At 33.1% G+C, this 27,887-nt stretch overlaps 1 protein-coding gene across 2 annotated transcripts; it reads left to right on the top strand.

Moving 5' to 3' along the window:
- Nucleotides 1–1,948: 1,948 nt before the first annotated feature.
- On the top strand, nucleotides 1,949–26,548 carry LOC108732634 (transmembrane protein 178B; the record flags this gene model as incomplete). 2 transcript variants are annotated; one of them, XM_018463536.2, is given in 7 exon segments in its annotated part: nucleotides 1,949–2,361; nucleotides 18,938–19,067; nucleotides 19,222–19,332; nucleotides 21,619–21,756; nucleotides 22,753–22,850; nucleotides 23,588–23,753; nucleotides 26,273–26,548. In XM_018463536.2, coding segments are annotated over 7 exon segments (882 nt in total). In that variant the 5' UTR covers nucleotides 1,949–2,235.
- Between the last annotated feature and the right edge of the window lie 1,339 nt (nucleotides 26,549–27,887).

Raw genomic sequence — 27,887 nt, 5'->3', positions numbered from 1 at the left:
ACACACACAATGGCTACAATGGTGTGTTAACTGGTGTCAACACAATCTGCACCTTTTCTAATTACACGGTTCTTAAAGTCTAATGTGCCTATTAAATCGCAAAACAAATCTAAAGCAACAAACAAGCCAAAACTGTCAATTTCTTTGGTAAACCTTATTGCAAAATATTAAGTATAAAGTTCACATTTTTTCTTGCTTTTCTGCATAGAGTATCTTGCACTCATATTTTATAGCATATCGAACATATAATGGTGCAGTTCTTACCTTATAGTTGCCTCCTTTTGGCGATGCTATCTGAAAAATAATAAAAATGCGTTTTAGTGGTAGACAACAATGATTTTTAATTAATTTTTTAGTGATTTTCATTATAAAATAAGTTTATGACTTTTTAATTTGGACAGAAATCGCAAAAATCCCAGATATTAAGGGTTAAAACGCGAATATTTGATGCTGGAATATCATCCCTTACAAATACAATAAAATGAGCTCCAGAAAATATTGAACTGGTAACTGATTTTTAAAAACAAAGCTCAAAAATCCAGTGATTAGCAACTATATAATATTCACATTCACGTTTGGTTAGTTTAGATACGATCAAGCTAATTAAAAAGTTAGTCAAAAGTATCGATTACTTTGTGTTTTTTCTTGTAGAAACTGTTTTAGTTATAAATTCTGCATAATAAGTGAAGAAAGTGCTTAATGCACAACTTATTCATCATCATAAGATCGTCAGTCCTAAGACTGATTGGACACGCACCTCCACTCTTTCCTATTCTGAGCTAATCTTCGCATTTCCCTAAAACTAGAACAACCCACATCCTTAACTATTTGCGAACAGTAATCTAATCTAAGTCTACCTCTACTCCTAACTCCTGTTTCTGCCTCTAATATGCCTCTGACTAGACCTTCATGCCTGAGAAGGTGTCCTACCAACCTGTCTCGCCTATTTCATATTGACTTCCTTAGAGTCCTCTGTTCTCCTATTCTTTCTAATCTCTCTTCATTTCCACCCCTTTCTACCCACGTTATTCTCACCATTCGCCTGTAACACCACATTTCGAACGCTTCTAACCTTTTCTTTTCCGCCGCACCCACCGTCCATGTTTCGCACCCATACAGCGCCGCGCCCCAAACATACACCTTTAACAATCTTTTTCGAATTTTTAAATTAACCGTTCGCGAGCATAGATGTTACTTCTTTTTATTGAAGGCGACACGACCCTACGCTATCCTCTGCTTTATATCCCTACTACTCCTTCCGTCCTGACTTATCTGTCTTCCTAGATACGTAAAATCAGCCACTTCTTCTAATTTTTCATCTCCTATCATTATATTCGCTCTTTTCCTACTTATTATTCCCTTGCATACCAGTATTTCTGTTTTACTTTTATTTATTTTCATACAGTATAGTTTTGTCAGTACCGTTTTCATTTTATTTAAAGCTATCTCTAAGTCCTCAATGTACAAGTTATTAATTTTAAGAAAATCGTAGTTTTCAATTTTACTTCAAGAAATTCAGTCAATTCAACTCGAAAACGGGGACAACTTGCGCTACCCCATGAGTAAAGGGCCTTTGCAAATTTTGCGGATCTAACTTTGAACATTGGTCATAATGATGCTTTTCTTCTTGGAAATGAGTGAAATTTACAAAAATAAAGATATATAACGAACTCAAATGGCTATTTTACCCCAAATACTCTGTTTGTTTTTCAATTATCGAGTTAAAATTAGACCCCACATCTTACTTTCCAGCATACCTAAGTCGAAGCAAACCTTTATGAAGTTTATCCATCAAATTTTAGTAAAAACAAAAACTTTACAAGAACAATTTGTTTTGGCGCTTAACTTAAGTAAGATATTCCAGGTTTTAGACAACCCATCGGGCACTGGCACATGCGCTTTGAGTTCGCTGACTTTCAAGTAAGCCAAGTAATCGAGCAAAGCAAAGAATGCAACAGGTTCTTGGAGTTCTTGAATTTCTACCTCTGCCGTACCATTACCTGGTCGGATACCTGAATGGTTACGAGCGGTTCTAGTTGTTCAGACGGGCCGATTTCTCGAAAAAAACAGACAGAAAATGACAATTCTAACAAGATAGTGACTGAATAACGTTTTTGAAATAATCGCGTGTGTTTTTTACGTAATTATCGTTTTTTCTTTTTGCTTTTTTAAAGTTGTGGTGAGTGTTGTTGATTTCGGTTGCTTCCTTCGTATATATACAGAAAGTGTTTCAAAATGCCTTGTTCAGCTATTACCCTTAGTTTAGCGACCATAGCTTCAATTATAGCTGTAGCCTTGCTAGCCATCGCTTTCGCAACGGACAACTGGGTTTACATCGAAGTGAAACGGTCCAATATTCAGGTAATCAGATTTTTTATTTCACTACGTTTCGTCGCAGCCACGGGTACAATATGTAACATTTTATTTCCGCGATTCGTGAAGTCGTGAAGATGGCCCAGCGCCAGCTTTTCTTTCCTGTCAGCCACATATGTTTATCTGCATGTATGTATGTATGTATGTATGTACGTATGTATTAAATCGAAAGCCTCGAATGTAGGTGAGGTTGGTGAAAACAGAGAGAATAATCTCGCTATGCCAATCCTTAATGCCTACATGCATAATGTATAAGGAAATATTTGAGGAATGCTGTTGTATACATGTAAAGACTTGTCCAAGTACAGATAATTAAAAAAATCTGTCAAGTGCGCGCCGAGAGTTCCGTACCCCCGATGAAATACATTATTACGTACAAAAGTTTCGAAAATTTAAAATTTCTTCTTTATCATTTAAAATTGTGCATTGTGTTTGATGATAAGTTTGTAAAAATCTATAAGGATTTTGTTTTTCTAAAATTTTAGGATCAAGCTGTTTCGGATTTATTTTTGCATAATATTTCTCGGCTCATTAAAAATTATGAAAAAAATATTTTCGAATTATTCTGCCCGAGTGCTTTCAAATGATACCCCACATGATATGTACAAAAAACAAAAAACACCTGGCTTACTTAGTTTGCCCCCCCCCTCTCCCTTCTTTGTTTCTTAGGTAAATATTTTAAGTCACCGGGTAAAAAATATAATTATCAATTTCGACGTTACATGATTTCCAAAATAATCGGCTGTGACAGATGTCAGTAACCTTATATATAAAGGGTTCCGCCTTGTTTCCTACTGAGGAACCCTAAAATTAATAAATGTGCACTCTCCGGCGGCTTTAACCTTTGTGGTACCCCTGGACATCCTGAATACTGAAAATAGGCCTAAGCAACCTTTCCCTCTTACAAATAAACGATTTAAGCGTCAATTAGTTCCAGAATGTTGTATTATCAGCTATCTCAGTTACACTAATTTTGTTTACAAGACAGAGAAGACTTTATTGGTTGGTTTTATTCCATAATATCTTTTAAACTGCTTAATTAAGTAGGGTAAAAACTAGACAATACGTTTGTTAAACTGTGGTCTGCAAAACCCCGGGGTTCCATGGAGATTAGGTACTAATAGGTTCCGAGAAACTTACATGGTTTTTTCATGATAGTAATATATGAAATAAGATTTAAAACGTAAATCCCATTGTTAAAAGTCTTATTATTAAGTTATCTCAAGAACTTTCGGATAAATATTAATATTACTATATGAAGCAAATAAATATAATTCAAAACAACCATCATTTGTAAAACAAATAGTCCATTGTTGCATTAAAACTATATTATTGAAGAAAACAAGGGGCTCCACAAAAACTGGCAACATTAAAAAGGGTACCGTCAATCAATACCCTTAAGAAATGCTCTTTTATTTTTAATATTTCTATTCTGCGTTTATTAGGGGGGTTCGTATTATTAAGGTAAAAATGATACTCTCGTCAGGTATCCATCTGTCCATCTGTCATAGTCATTTTCCTTAGAAACGATTAAACGTAGAAATGTAAAACTTGGCATAGTAACACTAAAACATGATGATCCTCTTTCAATTATTATAAATTCTAAAACATTTATAAGGTACAAGGCTTAGTATCGATAGTGCTAAAAATATACTTGATCAGGTAAGCTTTTCGAATGTTTTTTTTGTTTTTCTCATTTTTTTTTTATTATTTTTGTATCAATTACTATCAGCTCCATTAACATTTTTTAAAAAGTACATTTGGTTACAAAAATCGTTTAATTGTCTACTGCAATTGCTTCGTTATTTCAGGGAGAAGAGTATTTATTATATATTATATATTTCTTAAACATGAAATAGTTTGAAATCATTTTTTTCGATTTTTTATTTACCCACTACAAACTACCTCAAATTAATGAAGGAAAAATTGTTGCTGTTGTCACACCCTCGGCGGGAATCGAACCCGCGACCTTTGGCTTTACTCACCAATGTTCTGAGTAAGCGTAAAGCCACAGGTCCCGGGTTCGATTCCCGGCGGGTGTGTGACAACAGCAACAATTTTTCCTTCATTAATTTGAGGTAGTTTGTAGTGGGTAAATAAAAAATCGAAAAAAATGATTTCAAATTAATATTGCATATTAATCCACTATTAAGTAACTAACAATGTCATAGGATTTCATATATTTAATGAAAAAGTTATTACATTGCGAAACAATTGTTGTGGACAGTTAAACAATTTGCAGCTCAGCGTGTTTTTGGTATAGTATCTAATATTTCCAAAGACAATGACTAGAAAACCAGGAACTCACTATCAAAGACGCCGTTCGTGAATGTATACACTAATTTATTAGCGCTTTTTCTTAAAATAATTTTTCAAATGGCCTGTCTCGCTTTTGTACAAAAATAATACGCACAAATAGTTTTACAATTACTTTTATTGAACGGTCAAGTAAACATTTTTATTATTTATTATAAGTAATGAACTTTCTACATCAAACAATTCTAGACATTATACAGGGCGTAATAACTGTGTATTATTTACGTATATGAACTGGTACGACAACTACAAATAACTGACCAAAAGGTCGTGTTCTACTTTGTATTTGTACTGTGCCCCAAAAATTATTTTGTATTATATTTATTTATTTTATTGTATCCACTTGTAGTTGAATTTTACAAAAACGAAAAGAACTAATGTAGTTTCTGTAATATTAATAAAAAAACATTAAGAAGTAATTTAAATAATTTAAAAGTTCGAAAATAGAAAAAATAAAATCAAAAAGTACTTAAAAATGAACAATTATTTTAAAAATACATTTTTTTTATAGCAATAATGACAAAAATTTTGTTTCGTCGAATTAATTTACTGTAGTAAAAAAAATTATTATTTAAAAACGTTTGGGTTGAAAACTATGTTCTAAAATTGTTCGATAAAAATGAAATACACGGTATTTTATCTGTAAATGTTGGTTATTGAATGAAAGTGGCAAAATCTAGTAGAAAATTAAATGGAATGCATTGAAACAGTCCAGTCACTTTTACTTGTTGATGATAGTACAGTAGATCGATGGCAATAATCAATAAGTCCATTCTTGACTTTTATGCTTTCAAATAAGCATATATACATGTACCTTCTATTCAATCTGTTTTATTTTTTTTTATTTTGTTGCATTATTCATCGTTTTCGTTTACTAGACCATTAGGCATTTAAAAAATTTTATCTAACATTTAATGTAGAATAATCACTTTGTTTCTCTAAAATTAACAATCAAAAGAGTCACTTTTTCTAAATGATTCATCAAAAATATATACGTCATACCATTTTCGTTATAAATACGATAAATCCAAACGATTTTTTTTCTAAATTGGGTTTTCTGCATTTCCAAAAAACCATTTGTTTTGTTTTATTTAAACTACGGACTCTTGGGACACACCTCTATGTAAATTGCATAATTCTCTATCTATTTCAGTTCAAATTAACGGGCTATCTTCGTTAAAGTAATGAAAAGTTTTCAGGAATTTAGTTCCAAATTGAAAAACAACAGTTCTTGAACGGTATTCACATTAGAAAATGCTTAATAGTCCGGTTAACCTTGCCATTAAATTCCTTACTGTCTACAGGATGGCTTTTGTTAATTACTTACAATAATTGTTTATCACTACACTGGGTGTTTTATATTATGCCCATTAGTAAGGTAACACATAGGTACCAACAACAACAACCAAGATGTGGTTTATTTGAAATAGTTGCATTTAAAATGCAAATACAAAATAAAAAATACCTATTTTTGTCGTGCGATTGAACACTTTTTTTATCTTGCATTTAAATACATGCGTTTTTTCCATTAAAAATTTTGCTAGTGTTGCCGATCAGACATTATATAAAATGATGAATGAAAAGGGGACATCCCATTCATTCCTTCTAATTCTTTAGCTGAAGAGAGCCCACAAAATTCTAAACTCCTTGGAAATGGATAATCTAAAATATTAGATCGATATTGTTTTCCGGGTTCAGTGTCATGATCCATGGAATTTTGATGTTCCAAATTGATAATAGCACCTGCTAAATCACCACTTTAACAAGGAACTACGAAATTCTATGAATTACGACAAAACAGCCCGCAAAACAATATCGAATTGATATACACCAGCTGTGTAAAACTGAAAAATACAAGTTATCGTGATGTGCTAATAAATGCGTATGATAAAAAATTCTTTGACAACGATTCGCAGAACTTCACTTATTAGATGAACCCAAAGCTTAAGAAACTATGGATTCCATTTCTTTTCTGTGTAAAAGATCAGAAACAAAATGTAATTGTAAATATTTTGATATAAAATGATTGATGGTGATTTTACACAAATAAAATTATTTGCAACCCTATTTTGGTTCTAATCTTTCACGCTAAGCAAACTATTTTGACATCAGTGTCTTTTTTCCAATTAAAACGAGAATTATTTCTATAGAGGAATTATTTCTTGCTAAATTAAAGAAGCTATAACATAAAGATAGAAAAACTATATCTCAATCACTTCAAACAGAAAAATATGAACCATACTCAATCTTCGCAGCTGGTGATATAGTGCAAACACCACTATTATAGTCTAGAAAAACCCCATTATTTAAAAAATGAGAAAATGCCTGCAAGGTTTTCTTCAAAAATATTTTATACTTCAGTAAATGTAGAAAATTAAATACCTACTACAAAAAGTATTTATTTGAAAAAAGTATTTTGAAAATACGTATTTTGCATTTAGCATTTAAAATACAAAAGGGAAATATATTTTGTATTTTACGTTTGAAATAACAAATCAAAAAAGTATTTGCATTTTATATTTAAATGCTTTTAAAAAACTATTTTGCAAATCTCTAGGTAGCAATAATAATTATCAACCGATCGTCATGAAATTTTGTACAAACATTATCAGGGATATGGAAAAGGACGTAGGGCACCTATTTTCCAAAAAAATAAAAAAATACTCTACCCGAAGGATAAAAAAAAAGTTTTATGTCGTCTTCGATAATTTTTGACACATACTGAGGAAAACAACGAGAGCGAAACCGCGGATAAAACCTAGTTCGCTATAAGTTTGTAATGATATGATCTCATATTGTAGCGTCACAGACTACTTCATCGTTCGGGTTGATACATACCGCATCATCACCGTTTTCGGCATCTTATTAAGTTGCTATTATTACCATTAAAAACAGCAGTATTGAGAAATTTTAATGTTTGTACTTATTACGTAAAGGAGACAGTATTTATGATATTTCCGTGTGGGATTGTTTTGAATCAGTAGTAATCTCGTAATATACAAGAATAGGCATGCATTGCGTGAATTAAAAACACAAAAAAGTGGGAGGTACTTATACAACTTTTTTTGTTGAACAAATTAGTAACCCGCGCACTAAGATTATCGAATTTTCGTAATTATTAGACGTTTTGGACAGACTTGAAGGAATCTAATTATAGAATCATATTCGGTTATCACTCGATGTAGATGCAAAATTAATTTTCAGTTCCAAACTGTGAAGCCCAAAATTACCATACATACTATTAGTAGTGTTTGGCATTATCTAGCATTTATGAGCAATTTCAGTTACCAGTAAATGACGAAATATTGCTGTAACTAAGCATTAGATTAGATACCCTCCATTAGCTGAGTGTTCATAAACTCGTTTAAACGCTAAACCAATGAAATAATTCTTGGTTGGCGAATTTTCAACAGAAGGGTTCAGTTGAAACCGTTGAAACGGGAATGTAATGTTTATAATTAGGACAAACGACTTATGGCAATAATATCTTAATTACCAATTTTCATCAGATAGGTTTTTTGTCATACTTATTAAATTATCTCGACTGAATATTGTATCAACTTACTCTCGAGGGTTCTCTGTCTATGAAGTGCTGATGAGATCTAAGGAGGTGTTAGAAAGAGTAGGAAAACAGAAGGCTCTAAGAGAGTCAATTAGAAACAGGCGAGATAGGCTGGTAGGGGATGAAGGACATATTAGAAGCATTAGCATTAGAATCAGAAACAGGAATTGAAAGAGAGTCAGGAGTAGATCTAGATTAGATTATTATTCCCAAATAGGTTGCTCTAGTTATTGAAAAATTCAAAGGTTGATAGTATGATGATGATTTTTTTACAATAATTCTTATCAAGTAATTGAAAGACTTAATTCTTTGTCAATAATGAGTCATCTTGTGCGAGTTGCAGTATCTAAAGCCTGCGCATCGACATTGTAATTTACTTCCACATGAAACCCATTGTTCCTGTAGTAGCATTTCCTTGTTACTTTTTTTTTAACACATACGTATAATATAAAATACAGTGAGGCTTCGCTGAATGGTAAGACCATCGCATACCTCTCGGCCCAAAGTGGCAAGTTAACGTTTTTTTTAACGGTACTGTTTAAACTACAACACCAAGAGAGGCCTGACGCACCTTTACACAAGTTTAAATTTACATAAAAGTAGAAGCTTCCTATTATTAGTAGCTACAGTAAAGTATGTGAAAAGAAACTTACTACATATCAAAAGTCTATTGATTTAATTTTTTTATTGTACAGTATCGACAGAAAAAAATGTTTAAAATCTAATTATATTTATTAGAAGAGGAAGATTTGGATTTCTTTACTTTTGTCGGTTAGGATGGAAAGGGAAACAATTTTCATCGCGCAGTTATTAGAAGTAAAACAAAATATTTTATAAATTTAGTTTAATAAAATGGTAGGTATGGCCGTGTCAATCGCAAATCATTACTAATCACTGATTTACAGCAGTAATTATTATTATACCGCTGCGACATCTCTGATCGGAGTTACTGTAATACCAAGGCGCTCGGGGTACTGTCGATATTGACGCTGTGTTTTCCATTAAAATTATCAGTTTATTATACTAAGAGGGCAGAGGCGATTTAATAAGTAGATCAGTTAATTGCTATTAATTTTGATGTACCTATTTATTTAACCAATTTCCTATAAAAAGACGTCCAAATTGAACCTCCCTGTGTTTAAATTAATTTTTTTTCTATTTTTTATATTGCTAGTGCATATTTTAATGTTTAACATTGAAATACCTTTTGTACAAACATTATCAGGGATATGGAAAAGGACGTAGGGCACCTATTTTCCAAAAAAATAAAAAAATACTCTACCCGAAGGATAAAAAAAAAGTTTTATGTCGTCTTCGATAATTTTTGACACATACTGAGGAAAACAACGAGAGCGAAACCGCGGATAAAACCTAGTTCGCTATAAGTTTGTAATGATATGATCTCATATTGTAGCGTCACAGACTACTTCATCGTTCGGGTTGATACATACCGCATCATCACCGTTTTCGGCATCTTATTAAGTTGCTATTATTACCATTAAAAACAGCAGTATTGAGAAATTTTAATGTTTGTACTTATTACGTAAAGGAGACAGTATTTATGATATTTCCGTGTGGGATTGTTTTGAATCAGTAGTAATCTCGTAATATACAAGAATAGGCATGCATTGCGTGAATTAAAAACACAAAAAAGTGGGAGGTACTTATACAACTTTTTTTGTTGAACAAATTAGTAACCCGCGCACTAAGATTATCGAATTTTCGTAATTATTAGACGTTTTGGACAGACTTGAAGGAATCTAATTATAGAATCATATTCGGTTATCACTCGATGTAGATGCAAAATTAATTTTCAGTTCCAAACTGTGAAGCCCAAAATTACCATACATACTATTAGTAGTGTTTGGCATTATCTAGCATTTATGAGCAATTTCAGTTACCAGTAAATGACGAAATATTGCTGTAACTAAGCATTAGATTAGATACCCTCCATTAGCTGAGTGTTCATAAACTCGTTTAAACGCTAAACCAATGAAATAATTCTTGGTTGGCGAATTTTCAACAGAAGGGTTCAGTTGAAACCGTTGAAACGGGAATGTAATGTTTATAATTAGGACAAACGACTTATGGCAATAATATCTTAATTACCAATTTTCATCAGATAGGTTTTTTGTCATACTTATTAAATTATCTCGACTGAATATTGTATCAACTTACTCTCGAGGGTTCTCTGTCTATGAAGTGCTGATGAGATCTAAGGAGGTGTTAGAAAGAGTAGGAAAACAGAAGGCTCTAAGAGAGTCAATTAGAAACAGGCGAGATAGGCTGGTAGGGGATGAAGGACATATTAGAAGCATTAGCATTAGAATCAGAAACAGGAATTGAAAGAGAGTCAGGAGTAGATCTAGATTAGATTATTATTCCCAAATAGGTTGCTCTAGTTATTGAAAAATTCAAAGGTTGATAGTATGATGATGATTTTTTTACAATAATTCTTATCAAGTAATTGAAAGACTTAATTCTTTGTCAATAATGAGTCATCTTGTGCGAGTTGCAGTATCTAAAGCCTGCGCATCGACATTGTAATTTACTTCCACATGAAACCCATTGTTCCTGTAGTAGCATTTCCTTGTTACTTTTTTTTTAACACATACGTATAATACAAAATACAGTGAGGCTTCGCTGAATGGTAAGACCATCGCATACCTCTCGGCCCAAAGTGGCAAGTTAACGTTTTTTTTAACGGTACTGTTTAAACTACAACACCAAGAGAGGCCTGACGCACCTTTACACAAGTTTAAATTTACATAAAAGTAGAAGCTTCCTATTATTAGTAGCTACAGTAAAGTATGTGAAAAGAAACTTACTACATATCAAAAGTCTATTGATTTAANACGATTTTCCTGCTTTTCCATTTTTACGAAAACCACAGAGGCGTCTTGTTCAGCGTGCTGTCAAACCTACACTAGCAAGGAGATCGGGCTGAAACTATAGCTACAAGCTATCCAAGGATGGTACTATAGAATGTCACCTCAAGGTAGGCCTAGTGGCGTCATCTCTTGGTTAGGCCGGAAACTTATCAATCCACCCTCGTATATATGTGTACACCTATGTAGGTACGTACATATATTTTGTAAGTAGATGGACAGTATATTGTATATTATATTGTACAGAATCCCACATTATAATTGTAGTAAGACTCTTACACACTTTTAAGGCCAATCAAATTTAATTGATGTTAAATGAGTATTCTTCACTGCTGTACTAAAATTTACCATAAAAGAGGGATTAATCCTTCCCTTAGACTTAATTACAGTAAGGGAACAATTCATAAAATAAATGGAAATGAGACTTTTAAATAGATCTGTTTTAATTGTAAAATAAAATCCGTTTTGATGTATTCAATATCGCAGAAAATAATTGGAAAAAAATGATCGGGTCTAAATGAGTGCATTCGAGTGTACAGTTGGTTGCATATACATACGTATATAAATTAAAATGTACATTAATTTTACAAATATATTTCAAAGTCGATTCTACTTATTTTTGCTTCCACTATACAAACAAGAAGAAGCTTGCACTTACGGTAGATACTTGAAATTTTAACCTACAATAAAATTACAGTTTTCATGTACTACATATATGTATAACTGTATAGTTGAGTATGACATGACATTATGTTAAACGTCTGTAATGTTTAATTTTATTGTTTTTGTTACAATTATTTATGCAACTGTCTATGTACAAACACCTACCAAAATATAAGTATATTAATTATATCCAATTGAGTCTTGCCTAACCTTCTAAATGAATTTGCATGCATTTTCAGGTAATACGTAAACGTATATGTATAGTTGCTAATTTACTTATTGTTACTGGCATTTTGAAAATATGCACAGAATTCTGTGCTCGGACTACATACTGCTTCATTGCATTTAAAGGAACCATTCTTAGCCTTCTTTTACCACAAATTCGTAAAACTAAAGAAAACCACATTGAAATCATTCTATCTGCTTTGAGGTAAATTATATTCAAACAAGCAGAGAGACAAACAAAAACGTCTCTTTTAAAATTTAATTGTATCAGAACGTTCAGAATGAAAAGATAATGTAACAAATATAAAAATTCATTTTGAATAAAATCTTTAAATACGCCAAAAGCGGAATTACTACATAGAGACTTCAACGATGCGTCAAGCGATAAACCTTACAATTTGCAGTACTGCTCTAGCGTTATTTTTACATATACTAGCGTTGGCATTCCGATTAAAATTATTACTCTTAAAGGCACCACTTTTATTCTTATTTTACCACAAATTCGCAAAACTAAAAAACACCACATTCAAATCATCCTATATACGTATATCCGCTTTGAGGTAAATTATATTCAAACAAGCAGAGAGACAAACAAAAACGTCTCTTTTAAAATTTAATTGTATCAGAACGTTCAGAATGAAAAGATAATGTAACAAATATAAAAATTCATTTTGAATAAAATCTTTAAATACGCCAAAAGCGGAATTACTACATAGAGACTTCAACGATGCGTCAAGCGATAAACCTTACAATTTGCAGTACTGCTCTAGCGTTATTTTTACATATACTTGCGTTGTCGTATCGATATGCTTTATTACAGTTGAAGGTAATACTTTTATCCTTCTTTTATCGCAAATTTGTAAAACAAATCTTATCGCAAAACTAAAGAAAATCATTCACGCTCTAATAATACCTAAATTTACTAGTTATAAGTACCTATTTACTTCAACAGGGTTTCGTAAATAAAATGAAACAGAATATTTAACGTAACATGCAGTTATAAATTATAGAAATTTGGTTTGAATTGAATAATAAACATGTAAAGGTGCAATGCCGTTAAAAATTTTGAAATACGTATAGGTAACGCAGCTACAATTTATTACAAATCTTAGCAATTTTTAATTGAATGTGTGCTTAGAAATTTTACTAAAATTTAAAAAACAAAATCCTTTACTTCCCGCCACCAAAGGTCTTTGTTTTCAGACGTTTCGTTATTTGCGGCTGCCGACATCTTCATTAGAATATTACTATCAGTTACAACTGTTGACTATTACATTAAATTTTTGAACATTACTTATATACCTCATCATCATAAGGTCGTCAGTCTTAAGACTGGTTGGACACCCACCTCCACTTTTTCCTATCTTGAGCTAATCTTCGCTCTTCCCTAAACCTACAACAACCCACATCCTTAACTATTTGCGAACAGTAATCTAATCTAATCAGTTTACTTCAGTCCCTGAAGAAGGTAACTTTGTTACCGAAAAGTGCTTCGGACAACTACAGTGTCGTGTTTTGGCGTTGGGGTTTTGAGCTATTCTGTTTGTTCTATAATCTAATCTAGTAATCTAATTTAGGTCTACTTCTACCCCTCCTAACTTCCGTTTCAGCTTCTAATATGTCTCTGACTAGACCTTCATGCCTGAGAAGGTGTCCTACCAATTTATCTCGCCTATTTCTCATTGACTTCCACAGAGTCCTCTGTTCTCCTATTATTTCTAATACCTCTTCATTTCTAACTTTCTCTATCCACGGTATCCTCATCATTCGCCTGTAACACCACATTTCGAACGCTTCTAACCTATTCTTTTCCGCCGCGCCCACTGTCCAGGTTTCGCACCCATACAGCGCCATGCTGCAAACATACATCTTTAACAACCTTTTTCAAATATCTAAATTAACCATTCGCGAGCATAGAAGTGACTTCTTTTTATTGAAGGCGACTTGGCCCTGCGCTTTCCTCTGCTTTATATCCCTACTACTCCTTCCGTCCTGACTTATCTAACTTCCTAGGTACCTAAAGTCAGTAACTTCTTCTAATTTTTCGGATCCTATCTTTATATTCGCTGTTTCTCTACTTTTTCTTCCCCTGCATACCAGTATTTTTGTTTTATTTTTACATGAAAATTTTCGTACGTAGAATTAAACTGCCGATTTCTATTACAGTAATCATTAAATAAAAACTTAGTCAATCCGTAAGATGTTACTAGACTAGAGTCCTTCGGCAATTGTTAAATTTGAATAATTTATACAATAGTCGGGAAAGACGTCTATTTTCGAGACATTATTCTAAACTTTCTAACACCAGCATGTCCACTCTTCTTTCCAAATTTCCTTTCGATGTAAACGGTAAAAGCTGTTGAATACGACGAATTAACCGCCATCAGCACAATTATTAGTAGAACGTTTAACATAATTGAGACAAGGTTGTGTCCGTGGTATAACTGATACAATTATCATTATTATTATACCACACCAGCAATACATTGTTTAGTCGTATGGTCACTTTGAAATTCACATTTTGTTCCTGCTCCATACATACGAGTAGATATAGATATCCAAACACGTGCGCATATTTCTAGCGGTATCTCTTACCTCTGCTGTCGACCATTAATGATGAACCAGTTGGAATGCCAACGGTCCCATAAAAATTAAAAGAACAGGCGAAATTCATTTATTGATTTAATTAAATGTTAGCGTTCAGGTCGCACAATAATTAGCAATAATTATTCATTATTATTATTATTGTTATTTACAGCACTAAAGGAGGAGTTAGATTTAGCTTTAAATAAAATAGTTGTGGTACTAATAAAATAGTACTGTATGAAAATAAATAAAAGTAAAACTAAAATACTGGTATGCAAGGAAAGAAATAGTAGGGAAAGAGCGAATATAAAGATAAGAGACGAAAAATTAGAAGTGGCCGATTTTAGGTATCTAGGAAGTCAGATAAGTCAGAACTGAAGGAGTAGTAGGGATATAAAGCAGAGGATAGCGCAGGGTAGTGTCGCTTTTAATAAAAAGAAGTTTGAAGCACGGCGTTGTACGGGTGCGAAACATAGACAGTGAGCGTGGCGAAAAAGAAAAGGTTAAAAGCGTTCGAAACGTGGTGTTACAGGCGAATGATGAGGATACCGTGGATAGAGAAGGTTAGAAATGAAATGACGAGGTATTAGAAAGAATAGGAGAACAGAGGACTCTATGGAAGTCAATAAGAAATAGGCGACATAGGTTGGTAGGACACCTTTTTAGTCATGAAGGTCTGGTCAGAGACATATTAGAGGCAGAAACAGGAGTTGTAGAGGGTAGATGTAGACCGAGATTAGATTACTATTCGCAAATAGTTAAGGATGTGGGTTCTAGTTTTAGGAAAATGCGGATTAGCTAAGGATCGGAAAGAGTGGAGGTGCGTGTCCAACCAGTCTTAGGACTGATGACCTTATGATAATGATGAAACTAAAATTTAATTTTTGTTCGTCAATTCTTATTGTTTAAAGGTTCCTTGCACTTTGAATATGTATTTGAATACTTGTGAATAATTAAAGAAAAAGTCCTCCGTTTTTTACGCAAAATTATTGTTTTCTGTTTCTTGCTGGTTAGTTCTTTGCAAATTTACAGAGAAGAATTCTCTGCATACTATACATCAATGGAGTTTGTACGACAACCTCAGATCACACGATAACGACAAATATTTCTTGCTATGACATAAAAAAGAGCAATTCAGAGACATATTAGAGGCAGCAACAGGAGTTAGGAGGGGTAGAGGTAGACCAAGATTAGATTACTGTTCGCAAATACTTAAGGACGTGGGTTGTTCTAGTTTTAGGGAAATGCGAAGATTAGCTCGGGATAGGAAGGAGTGGAAGTGCGAGTCCAACCAGTCTTAGGACTGACGACCTTATGATGATGATTATTATTAGTAAATCATTAATATAAGCACCTATATACATACTAAATAAAATAGGTCCAAGGATCGTACCTTGTTGAGAGAAAAGTACCGTTTCTTATGTTATTAATTTTAACTTTGTTTTCGTGACTTACTAGTTATTACGTACAATTTTGGAAACAATAAATGTAATTCTAAAATAAAACGTTTGCGTTTTTATTAATTAAAAATAAGCAACGTTATTAGGCAACTCCGAAAAAAAATTGCTAAACAAATTAATTATATAGTAACGCATCAGCTACAGGCCAAGCGTTATAAAATTCCGTTTGACCGACCGCCTTGTGCTAACCATCAACTACTAACTTTCTTTCTTTTGTTTAATCGTCAGTAGAAATACGAGTTCGAGTATTTAAATGAAGCCACTATTCAATTGCTATGTTGCAATATTAGATAGTACAACGTTTTGTTACATAAAACTATCAAATTGGCGATTTTATCGAGTTGGCTGGAAAAAAGAAGACAATAAAATGAAACGGTTTGTAAGAGAAAGGGATCTAACGTTCGCAACAATCCCTTTGTCTTTTGTTCTACTCACTATTAATAAATCCACATGCTGATTATGGATAGATACACCATTAAAACGTTTTAATAATTAGCAAAAAGTTATTGATATATTACAAATTAAAGTTAAAATGTGAGAGAACCGATGAAATATTTATTTTCAAAAGTCTTTAACAGTCATTTCGGTCTCATCAGCACGCCGTAGATAGTTAGGTTACGACAAAACAACGAGTAATTTACATATATAGATAGGCCACCTTCGTTCTAGACCAAAATTTCTTGTATTTTCTTATGAAACGCCTACTCTGACGTTACGGACATCGGCCATTTTTGACAGCTGTCATCGTGGCCCAGAGCTTTGCCCCGCTCCCTGTGCGGGTGCTCAAGCCCCTGAGGCCCCATCATCTGTTGCTTCCTAATGATAAGGTAGAAGAAGCGGAGCGAAGCCTTGGCTGACGATGACGGTTGTAAAAGATGGCTGACGATGACAGCTGTCAAAGATGACTGGTGGCAGTGACGTCAGAGTGGGCGTGGAGGGGGTAAAAGTGGATAGAAGAGACGAAAATGAAGCATCATAAGAAAATACATGAGATTTTAGTCCAGAACGAAGATAACCTATCTATTTACATACTTTAAAAAGGTTTACCGAATAACTACAGACAGAATGATGAACACCATCTGTAGAAGTTAGCTACAAATTGTAAATTCATTAATATTTTGCAAAATTCATTGATTAACCATAATCCAAAATGTGATACAATTATAAATTTTACATGATGTAGATTGGATTTCACCCAGCCTTGCGCTTCTTGCACTATCGCTTTGGTATTAACGACATTATAATCGCATTTTAAGTGGAAAATCTGCATTTCTTAAACGTCACACATTCTTTAAAATGGACGTTGTACAAAGCAAATGTTACTTTCGATTCTTAAGCATTATTTTGTACTTAAAGAAACAACCTGCTTAATAAGTAGACAAGAGAAACGAATGTGGAATACTGACTTTCCACTAATTAGATACAGAAACAGCAAGGTCAAAAAAACAAATAATGCAAACGATATCTAGCACGAGTATCTATAAAATATTTATAGCACACATTTACAGGTATATTTACAATAGATGCCGACAAAAAATTTAAAAGTTCACAACCACGTAACTCGCTTATTAGGAAGCTTTTTCGGAAAATGTTTAAGGGAGAGATAAGCCGAGAACCCGGTTTGGATCCCGTACTTGTTTTAGGATCAGGATAATGACGCCGGGGACCTGGCAATGCCAGGTAATTCTACTAAAGAAAAAAGAAAAACCAACACCACCAGTAATCTAATAAGTATGACAAAAAACCTGCCTGATGAAAATTTGTTTAATCTTAACATTATTTAATGATACTATACTAAATTATTTATTATTTCGGTATAGTTCTTGTGCTTACTTTGTCTTATGAACAAGAATACATCATTATGGCCGAACTGTTACAATTTCTGCCGCCTGTTGGTATATAAGGTTTTCATTAATGATAATTGATTAGTACTTATAGATATTATAGGCTCGTTTCAATGGTTTCAATTCAACCTTCTCGTTGAAAATCTGTTAACCAATAACTAAAATTTAAGTAAGGAGAGAGCGAAAGGTAGGAGACAAAAAATTGGAAGAAGTGGCCGATTTTAGGTACCTAGGAAGTCAGATAAGTCAGGACGGAAGGAGTAGTAGGGATATAAACCAGAGGATAACGCAGGGTCGAGTCGCCTTCAATAAAAAGAAGTCACTTCTATGCTCGCGAACGGTTAATTTAGAAATTCGAAAAAGGTTGTTAAAGGTATATGTTTGGAGCACAGCCCTGTACGGGTGCGAAACATGAACAGTGGGCGCGGCGGAAAATAAAAGATTAGAAGCGTTCAAAATGTGGTGTTACAGACGAATGATGAGGATACCGTAGATAGAGAAGGTTAGAAATGAAGAGGTATTAGAAAGAGTAAGAGAACAGAGGACTCTATAGAAGTCAATAAGAAATAGGCGAGATAGGTTAGTAGGACACCTTCTCAGGCATGAAGGCCTAGTCAGAGACATACTGGAAGTAGAAACGGAAGTTAGGAGGTGTAGAGGTAGACCTAGATTAGATTACTGTTCGCAAATAGTTAAGGATATTGGTTGTTCTAGTTTTAGAGAAATGTGAAGATTAGGTCAGGATAGGAAAGAGTGAACGCGCGTGTCCAACCAGTCTTAAGACTGACGACCTTATGATGATGAGCTAATGCCGGGTACACAGTTATCCAATACCCAGCAAAACCACCATCTGGTACATGTCTGGTATAATAGAACTTTTTTCGTAAAAATATCTCAGGAGTCAGCCCTTCAATTTTTTGAATTTGATACAAATAACACTTATATGATGTTTGATTTCAACCAGAAATTGTATTTCACTTTTTTTTATATTTTACAAATCTCTTTTCCTTTCATTTTCAGGATTACTTAAGTAGCAACCCCAACGTTCAGAACGAAGCATTGGTAGACAGCGTAAACACTAAGTATTATTATTATACGAGAACAAAAGGTCTTTTCCGGATATGTTTCCCGAAGGAAAGGCCTCCAACTGGTACGTACATACATATCACATCAATATACCATTATTAGAAATTAATAATGCAAAGCAAAATTATTTTTGTGATAAATACGCTAATGTTGGTGTAACAAAATCATTCGAACCATAGGAAATATTATTTCTTTTTAAATTTGGTTTTCCTTTTTAGTGAAAACGTACCTGAGCCCTGTAGAAACTCACTGCACAAATATAAACTACTTCATTCCTGATGAAAATAACGAAACGAAAGACTTTACTGATGATGCTTGGACAAGACTGCGTAAGTAGCTATCAGAAATTACGTACGTTAGGTTACTAGATTCTAGAAAAATTGCACAAGATATAGTTAGGACTTTCAAAATTAGCATAGTCTGCAATAAAATTACTTTCGTCTTTTAACTTACTAATAAGACTACAACGGTTGCTGACAGAACACCCACTTTTACTCGTAAACATAGAAAAGAGATGTCAGATAGTAATTGCAGCGGACACTAATAAATAAAAGGGAATTTAAACCAGTTAATGTGTAATAGAAAGAGATGCACACAGGCAAAATTTGAGCATGGGACTTTAAAGTAAGTTCAACGTTCTCAGGAATTTAGGAAAGCAAAGACGTTTGTTTGAAGATATTGTAGCGACCGCGAGCGTGATTATGTGTGATCGGGCATACGTGTGTGTGAGCGGCTTATCGATTCACCGACTAGCCGCGGGCGCTTTTCTTCATGTGCGCCGTATCTGTAAACGTATGAGTCGTACCTGCGTTCCGGGAAAGCAATTAAACCGTTCAAAGAAAACGAGACTTCTCTGGACGGCTGGAGAATGTTCACGAAAGGAGGCAAGGGAGTATAAAAAGGAAGAGACGTACGCCGGAATAGAGTAGAAATAAATTGACCGTTGTAGAAGTGAATCAACAGATAAATTTACAGTGATAGAAGTGAAATAAATAGAACAGTGAATAGTAACAGTAGTGTAAATAAATAGAATAATTACCGAAGTTTAGTAATAATTTGCTAGTGTTTTTAAGTTCAATAATAATTAGCGTAAATAAATAGTTTTTGTCGTTGTGAGTCTTTTTGTTAAACCCACGAACATTACAATATAATTTCAAATTCCAACCAGGCAGTTATAAAGACGATCCTAATCTTTTGCGTACCTAAGCAATCTCTAACCGCTGCACCGCTTACTATTATTCGGTTATCTCTTTTCACTTTGTCCGTATAAACTCATGAAGCATTTCCTAACATAACAAGGGCGTGTTCAAAATGTCGCAAAAGACTACAGTCCCAAGTGGAAACATGAAAGAAAATACGTCTATTCTGACAGATAATTAATTGTGGACTTTGCGAATTTCGATCGTCCTAACTATACATGAAATACCAACCTAAAGGCGATCGGTTTAAATTATCAACAACTAGAGTTTTATAAAATTTCATCCAAGTTTATTATTAATTGATTTAAAAGATATTTGCAAATTATAACGCTAAAAAGAACCATTTTTGGTTTGCTTTGCCTTACAACAAACTCCTGTCATAATTTTCTGTTCTGGAATTAGCACGCTATTAAAACGTATAATTAAAAGATCGAGTTAAGTCATAGATCTACTTTAGATACCCTAGTAGATGTTAGAATTTTTAACTAAAAATCACAAATTTTGACGTTTTCGAAGTGGTTAAAACAATTGGAAAAAAGTGAGCGGGTCTAAATGTCTACAATAGTTGGTTTCATAAGTATAAGTACATAAGTGTAGCCAAAAATAAAATGTAATCGTCATTATTAGCCATTTTGTTTACAACTCCAAAACATTTCATTTTCAACATGGTTCTTAACGTAGTTGTAAAAAATATTTTGAAAATGATTAGTGGCACAGAGTTTGAGTCAGTATATCAAAGACAAACTGATTTTCCGATTTAATTAGTATATTTATTACGTCTATTTAATAATAATAACAATAATAATGTTAGTATCATACATATAATAATACGTACATGGAAAGCCTTAAGTCTAGTATTTTAAGTAGGGATAAAAATGGAAAATTAGGTCCGTTATTATTATCTGCATTATTAGTTGTGCATTTCACACTGTAACAAATACTTAGAATTTATCGGCGTCATTAACAATTATATCAATCTCTTCTACGACCAGTATTGTATTTAAATAATAATAGTAATAATAATAATGGTAATTATGTGCGATATACTATTATGTATTTAGGTCCCAATAGGAATAAATAAATAATAATCGATATTGCATTGGATAGACGCTATGGGATTTAAAATATTTCAATTAATAAATACCGAAAATATTACGAAGAAAAAATGTCAAGTACAAGGGGCGCCTTCAAATAAATTTTTTGAAGGTGGTATCGTTTCTTAGCCAAAATAAAAATATTTTCAGTTAGGATAATCGAACAGGAATACACAGGAATTTTACTAAAGGGTCCTTTTGACCTTTTCCGCATAGAACCCAAAAATTATCCATTAAGATTGTAAGTGCTAGGTACTAAAATTATGAAAATCAGCGTTGAAAACTTAGTTAGTTAGACACTGTATTTTTTATTCGTTTTCAGATATGGGTCGATCTACTATTGCTCTTTTCATCCTGTCATTTTTAACAGTCCTTGCAGCATTTTTCACCGGGGTGACAGGATGTTGGCGAAGGTCACCTAGTAATATTACGGCAACAGCGATCCTGATGTTACTTGCATGTAAGTATATTATTCATTGTCATAAGGTCCTCAGTCCTTAGACTGTTTGGACACGCACCTCCACTCGTTCCTATCTTGAGCTAATCTTCGCATTTCCCTAATGCTAAAACAACCCTTATCCTTGACTATTTGCGAACAGTAATCTAATCTAGCTCTACCTCTACCCCTCCTAACTCCCGTTTGTGCTTCTAATATGTATCTGGCTAGACCTTCATGCCTGAGAAGGTGTCCTACTAACCTATCTCGCCTATTTTTTATTGACTTCCATAGAGTCCTCTGTTCTCCTACTCTTTCTAATACCTCTTCATTTCTAACCTTCTCTATCCACGGTATCCTCATCATTCGCCTGTAACACCACATTTCGAATGCTTCTATCCTCTGATTTATATCCCTACTACTCCTTCCGTTCTCACTTATCTGACTTCCTAGATACCTAAAATCAGTCACCTCTTCTAATCTTTCGTCTCCTATCTTTATATTCGCTCTTTCCCTACTGTTTCTTCCCTTGCATACCAATATTTCTGTTTTACTTTTATTTATTTTCATACAGTACTGTTTTGTCAATACCGCTTCCATTTTATTTAAAGCTATCTCTAGGTCCTCCTTGCTAGATGCTAATACTGCTATATCATCTGCAAATCTAAGCATACTAATCTTTTGATCCTCTATATTTATCCCTACAGTTGCACTGTCTTTAATGATATTGATTGCGTTTTCAATTTATAGATTAAAAAGTAGCGATAACAGTGTGCATCCATGAGTCACTCCCTTCTTAAGTAAATTATTGATACAATAAAATTAATTTTGAATTTTTGAAAATTAAACAACTAATATACCAAATAGACAAAAAAATAATCGAACACACCAAGTGTATTTAGCAAGTGCATCGTGTAAATTTGAAATAAGGGCACCTTTACAAAAAAAAAATATATGTAATTTGAATTGAGCAGCTACGTTCTACTGTTGTTAATTTTAAAGTATAATAACGAATTTTAGGTTTGCTGAGTGCGGGGGCCATGGGTCTATGGCATGCAGTTGAATTTTATGAAAAAGAGAAGGTGGTAGGAGAAGAATATTATCAACAATGGAATTCCGTAAGTAAAATCTTTTTTGTTTTAAATTTAATGCGAAATATAATATTAAATATAATTTCTTAAAATTCCTTAAACATCAAAGATTACTGACTGTCAATGTTGGCACAAAAGAAAGTAACGGATATGCAGAACCAACACGATATTGATGTCAAAGCCTATCTGTAAAATACGGCTAAACATTAAGTGAGATGGTCAAATATTACATTTGGTATTCGGATAGTTAACGTTTAGCTATTGGGATCAGTCAGATGAAGATGCGACATCTGGTAGTTCAAGGCGTGAACTATTTCACGTACTTGTTTCAGCCATGTTTTTTAAGCTCCGCCCATCTGACAGATCGCAATAGGTATCGTGAACAGGAATATTGTATAACCGCAGTTTAAATCATTAAAACACCCTTAACCTCTTTGCTTGAGATTATAACACCTAGACGTATACCGAAAACAGCAATACTTTCTTAATTGTCTAGCAGTATTGATATTCTGATTTGTTTTATTGAAATGTTTAATACGCATGCGCAGATCCTGCAAGAATACACAACGACATCTTACGACTGGAGTTTCGTGCTTGCATGGCTGGGTGTGATGTTTTCGCTGTGTTCGTCGTTTTTGTTCGTGTTCGGCGCCTGCTGCCTAGGCAGCGAGAAAGAACGTGAACAACTGAACAACGTGCAATACATAATGCCAGGTTCGTTGGAAGTTTTCATTCGAAAATTCGCATTTCTATCTTTTTTATAGGTGCTACGCGAAAACGCAAGGACATTCTACGACTGGAGCTACGCGCTCGCGTGGGTCGGGGTGGGATGGTCGTTGCTAGGGGCTGTTCTGTTCTCCGGAGCCGCCGTCTGTCTGAGAGGCGAACGGGAACGGGAGGAGGCCATCAACATGCAATACTTGATGCCCGGTAACCTAACCTAACATCGACATCGCCCCCACCCCTGCTGATGTTGCACCTAGCGTAGCTTCAGAATAGCGCACGCTTCTTTTTTTTTGGATTTAGAATTCGCCCCCCCCCCCCCTTAGAGTACATAGTACCTACCTATAATGGGAAACGGGAAAGAAGTAACAAAAATTAACGAGACTGTTTTCACACAGCGTTTCGACCATTGTCATATTCAGTATCCTCAGAAAGGTAGAGCTGTTTAAAAAGAACATTTTTAATGGCATTTTTAACACAAATCAGGCAAAAGCATAAATTCTTCCCTATATTCTGCCCCTCTTTACTCCTGTTTCTGCCTCTAATATGTCTCTAACCAACCCTCTATGTCTATTATTCTATAACCCCTTCTCCTTACTTAATTCCATACCGCCCTCTGTTCTCCTACTCTTTCTACTACCTCCTCATCTATAACCGTCTCTATCCACGATATTTTCGTCATCCGCTAACATTTATGCGCCGCCACTGTCTTAAGGAGAAGCTAAGTCTCGTTTTTTTCTTTTACTTTTACTTTCTCCAGAAATGGTATAATAATAGCAGTTTTTCACACGCATAGCAATAAATACCAATCACTTTAGTAACTGCCTAACAAAGTACCGCTATATTTTATAATTTTAGTACCACTGTAAAATAATGAAGGTCGTGTCACGTAAAATTGAAGGTTGAACCCCGTATTATATTATTATACATGCGGAATTTTGGGAAACATTTTGCTGGGATTGGTTGCAGAGGAAAAACAGTTCGTTAAAGGTCGTCTTGCAATAATACATATTAAGCCTTAACCGTAACAATTTACCCTTTACTGCAGGTTTTAAACTAAACTACAAGGATGTCATAATTTTTTAGCCCTATGTACCCTTTGTACCTATCTAATTAACTTCCAAAAACTATCCTTACAATAAAAATAAATGAAGAATCATTATATTTGTACATGCTGAATGTAAGGAGTTAATTATTCTTCATTTAAGCGTAAATGAATTGCAATTGTGTTAATTTAACACTCGACAAGTTAAGTTAACAACAGACTCGATTCATATTACACCTAATTAGATCTTGAATTTGTTATTTCCATAAAATTTCTGCAAGCTATATAAGTATTATTCAGAATTTTTTGTTTAAATAAATTCCCGGAGCATTTAATTTATAATTGGGGCACTTAATTAGCCATTAAACAGTAAATGACTGAACAGTAATTTTACTTACTTAAACCTATTTTTGATCCTTGCATGCTAACGTACCAATTGTCGAAGTTTTGAAGTCTTTTATTTGCTTGAAAAAAATTAGACCATTTAATTAGCAACTTGTGTGTTTGGATAGCATTTAATGAGCATTTAATCACTATAACCAAAAAAGCTGTAAGTATCCATTGTCTGAATAACTTTTTTGCTCATGTTCTGCTAACTAAATATTAAGCTAGGAGAACAAAGATTTTTCAATAAACTGCCCGAAGTATTTAATTAGTCATTTTGGCATTTAATTAGCCTTTAAAGAGTTCATAACTGAAACAGTGAATTTCCTTGCCTAAACCTGTTTTTGATCCTTGCATGCTAACGTACCTATTGTTATGTTATGAAGTCTTTTATTTGCTTGAAAAAAATTAGACCATTTAATTAGCAACTTGTGTGTTTGGATAGCATTTAATGAGCATTTAATCACTATAACCAAAAAAGCTGTAAGTATCCATTGTCTGAATAACTTTTTTGCTCATGTTCTGCTAACTAAATATTAAGCTAGGAGAACAAAGATTTTTCAATAAACTGCCCGAAGTATTTAATTAGTCATTTTGGCATTTAATTAGCCTTTAAAGAGTTCATAACTGAAACAGTGAATTTCCTTGCCTAAACCTGTTTTTGATCCTTGCATGCTAACGTACCTATTGTTATGTTATGAAGTCTTTTATTTGCTTGAAAAAAATTAGACCATTTAATTAGCAACTGGTCTGTTTGGGTAGCATTTAATAAGCACTTAATCACTATAACAAAAAAAACTGTAAGTACTCATTGTTTAAATATTTTTTTTGCTTATGCTGTGCTAATTTAATATTTGCTTAAAACAAATTAGAACATTTAATTCGCAACTCGTCTGTTTGGATAACATTTAATGAGCATTTAATTACTATGACCAAAAAATCTAAGTATAAGAATTCATTATTTAAATAGTTTTTTCGCTCATACCCTGCTAACTTAATCTTACGTTAGGAGAGTAATTAGTAACCAAAGCATTTAATATCTCATTAGTGCATTTAATTACTATTTAATTGCCTATGTATTTTTTATTCTACTGACTTTGCTCTTTCTACTTTAGTCCTTTTTCAGAAAATATTTGCAATTTATAAAATGCCCACTTACAATGTATAGGTATTGTGTTTATTTTTTAATACCTAATGACTACAAAACCCTAAGTTCATACACGATCTTCATTTATTTTTATTTTGTTATAAGACACTTTTAATAATACATGATTAAAATATTTTTTTATTTTTTCAGTTTACCCCCAAAAGCAGCAGTACGCGTATGCAGGATACGCTGTACCCCCTCCACAGGCTTATCCTGCTCCTTACTACACAACAGGCTCGACGTATGGTCCATACAATTATTAAAAAAAATCCCCTTAACAATGATTAAGTAATACTTTTATTAAATTTCTTCGGCTATTTGACAGACTGAGTCGTTTTCGTTAATACTCATGATCAGACAATTTGATTTAAAAACATACACCTACACAGTAAATTAATTTATAGATTTTTGGAGTAATTTTTTTTTTTTCANGTCTTCCAACAACTTTTTTTTTGTAAACCTAATTATAGTAGCTGGTTAATATAAGTTGTTCTTTTTTATGTTATTATAGACAAATTTCATGGAGATTTATATCAACTACGTATTATTTACAAATAAACATTTATAATAAAATTACTTTCATCTAATCCCTCGTTAAGTACTATTTGATTTATATATTTGAAAATGGTTTTATTAAAAGTAAGAAAAACACTTTGGCTATTTTCTCTTTTTGTAAAATATTGTAAATGAGGCAATCTACATCGGCCAAACTGGTGGAGCTTTAGTGTGTAGATTAAGTGAACATAAGAAGTCAATTTTACAAAAAAGCATTCATCTTTAATAAATCACCCTGTATATACACATATTCGCCCCCCCTCCCAATTTTCAAGAGAGCTTGTTTCTTAACAATAGATTTCGTTAAAAGAAACATTCATTTCAAAAATTAAATAATTAAGAACTTTTGGATCTGCGTCCAATTATAATTAAAACCTGCCTGCATTGTACGTATCGTACATTATGTTTACATTATATGCATGTTGAACGCCATTATAACCTATAAATGTTATCATACTTCAAAAAAAGAATTAACTTACTTGATTAAGGAAAAAGTACCAGGTCAGCAATACGAACGATACGAAATTGAGCTAAAATTAGCATTACACTTAAATATTATAAGTTTAATTAATTAACTACTGATAAAAGATAATAATTTTGGTACCGACATAAACGCGGAAAAATTGTCCGACTTCGACACTGTAGCGCACTCTCTCATGTAACCGTGGAATTATTGTTTTTAAGTTTATAAATAAAAGTTGTGTACACACTATATAAATATAATAAAATCACGAATTTTGAAATAAAAACCGTAAATAAGGTTTTTGTAAATATTTTTTTGCATCACAACGACTTATAATTTGATACTGATAAGTTCTGAATCAGTATAAATAAAAATTGTTTGAAAATTTAAGTTGCAACATGGTAGTGACTGGAAACAAGAGTAACAGGTACATTTTTCAAATTAAAGTAAATATTGAAAATAACATCCATGTTTACAATTTTTGAATGTTATTACCATATTGTAAACATACAGCAGTACATATTGCTAAATGTAATGCTACAAATAATTAATACTTTTTAAATTCTAGCTGCTTGAATACGACTTTAGTAACAATCGACACTATCCCTATCCCCACCATCAAATATTTCAAAATTGTTTGAACAATTATTAAAAGTGAATTAAGTGGTGTGTAGTGTATGTGAAAATTGTTAATTAACAGGATAATAATATAATAATATTTGCAAAACCGTCCAATGTCTTAAGGAG

This window comes from Agrilus planipennis, unplaced genomic scaffold (genome assembly GCF_000699045.2).
Source record: "Agrilus planipennis isolate EAB-ADULT unplaced genomic scaffold, Apla_2.0 scaffold71, whole genome shotgun sequence".
NCBI lineage: Eukaryota > Metazoa > Arthropoda > Insecta > Coleoptera > Buprestidae > Agrilus > Agrilus planipennis.
Note: the sequence above shows the minus strand (reverse complement) of the source record. Positions and strands in the feature narration are given on the sequence as shown.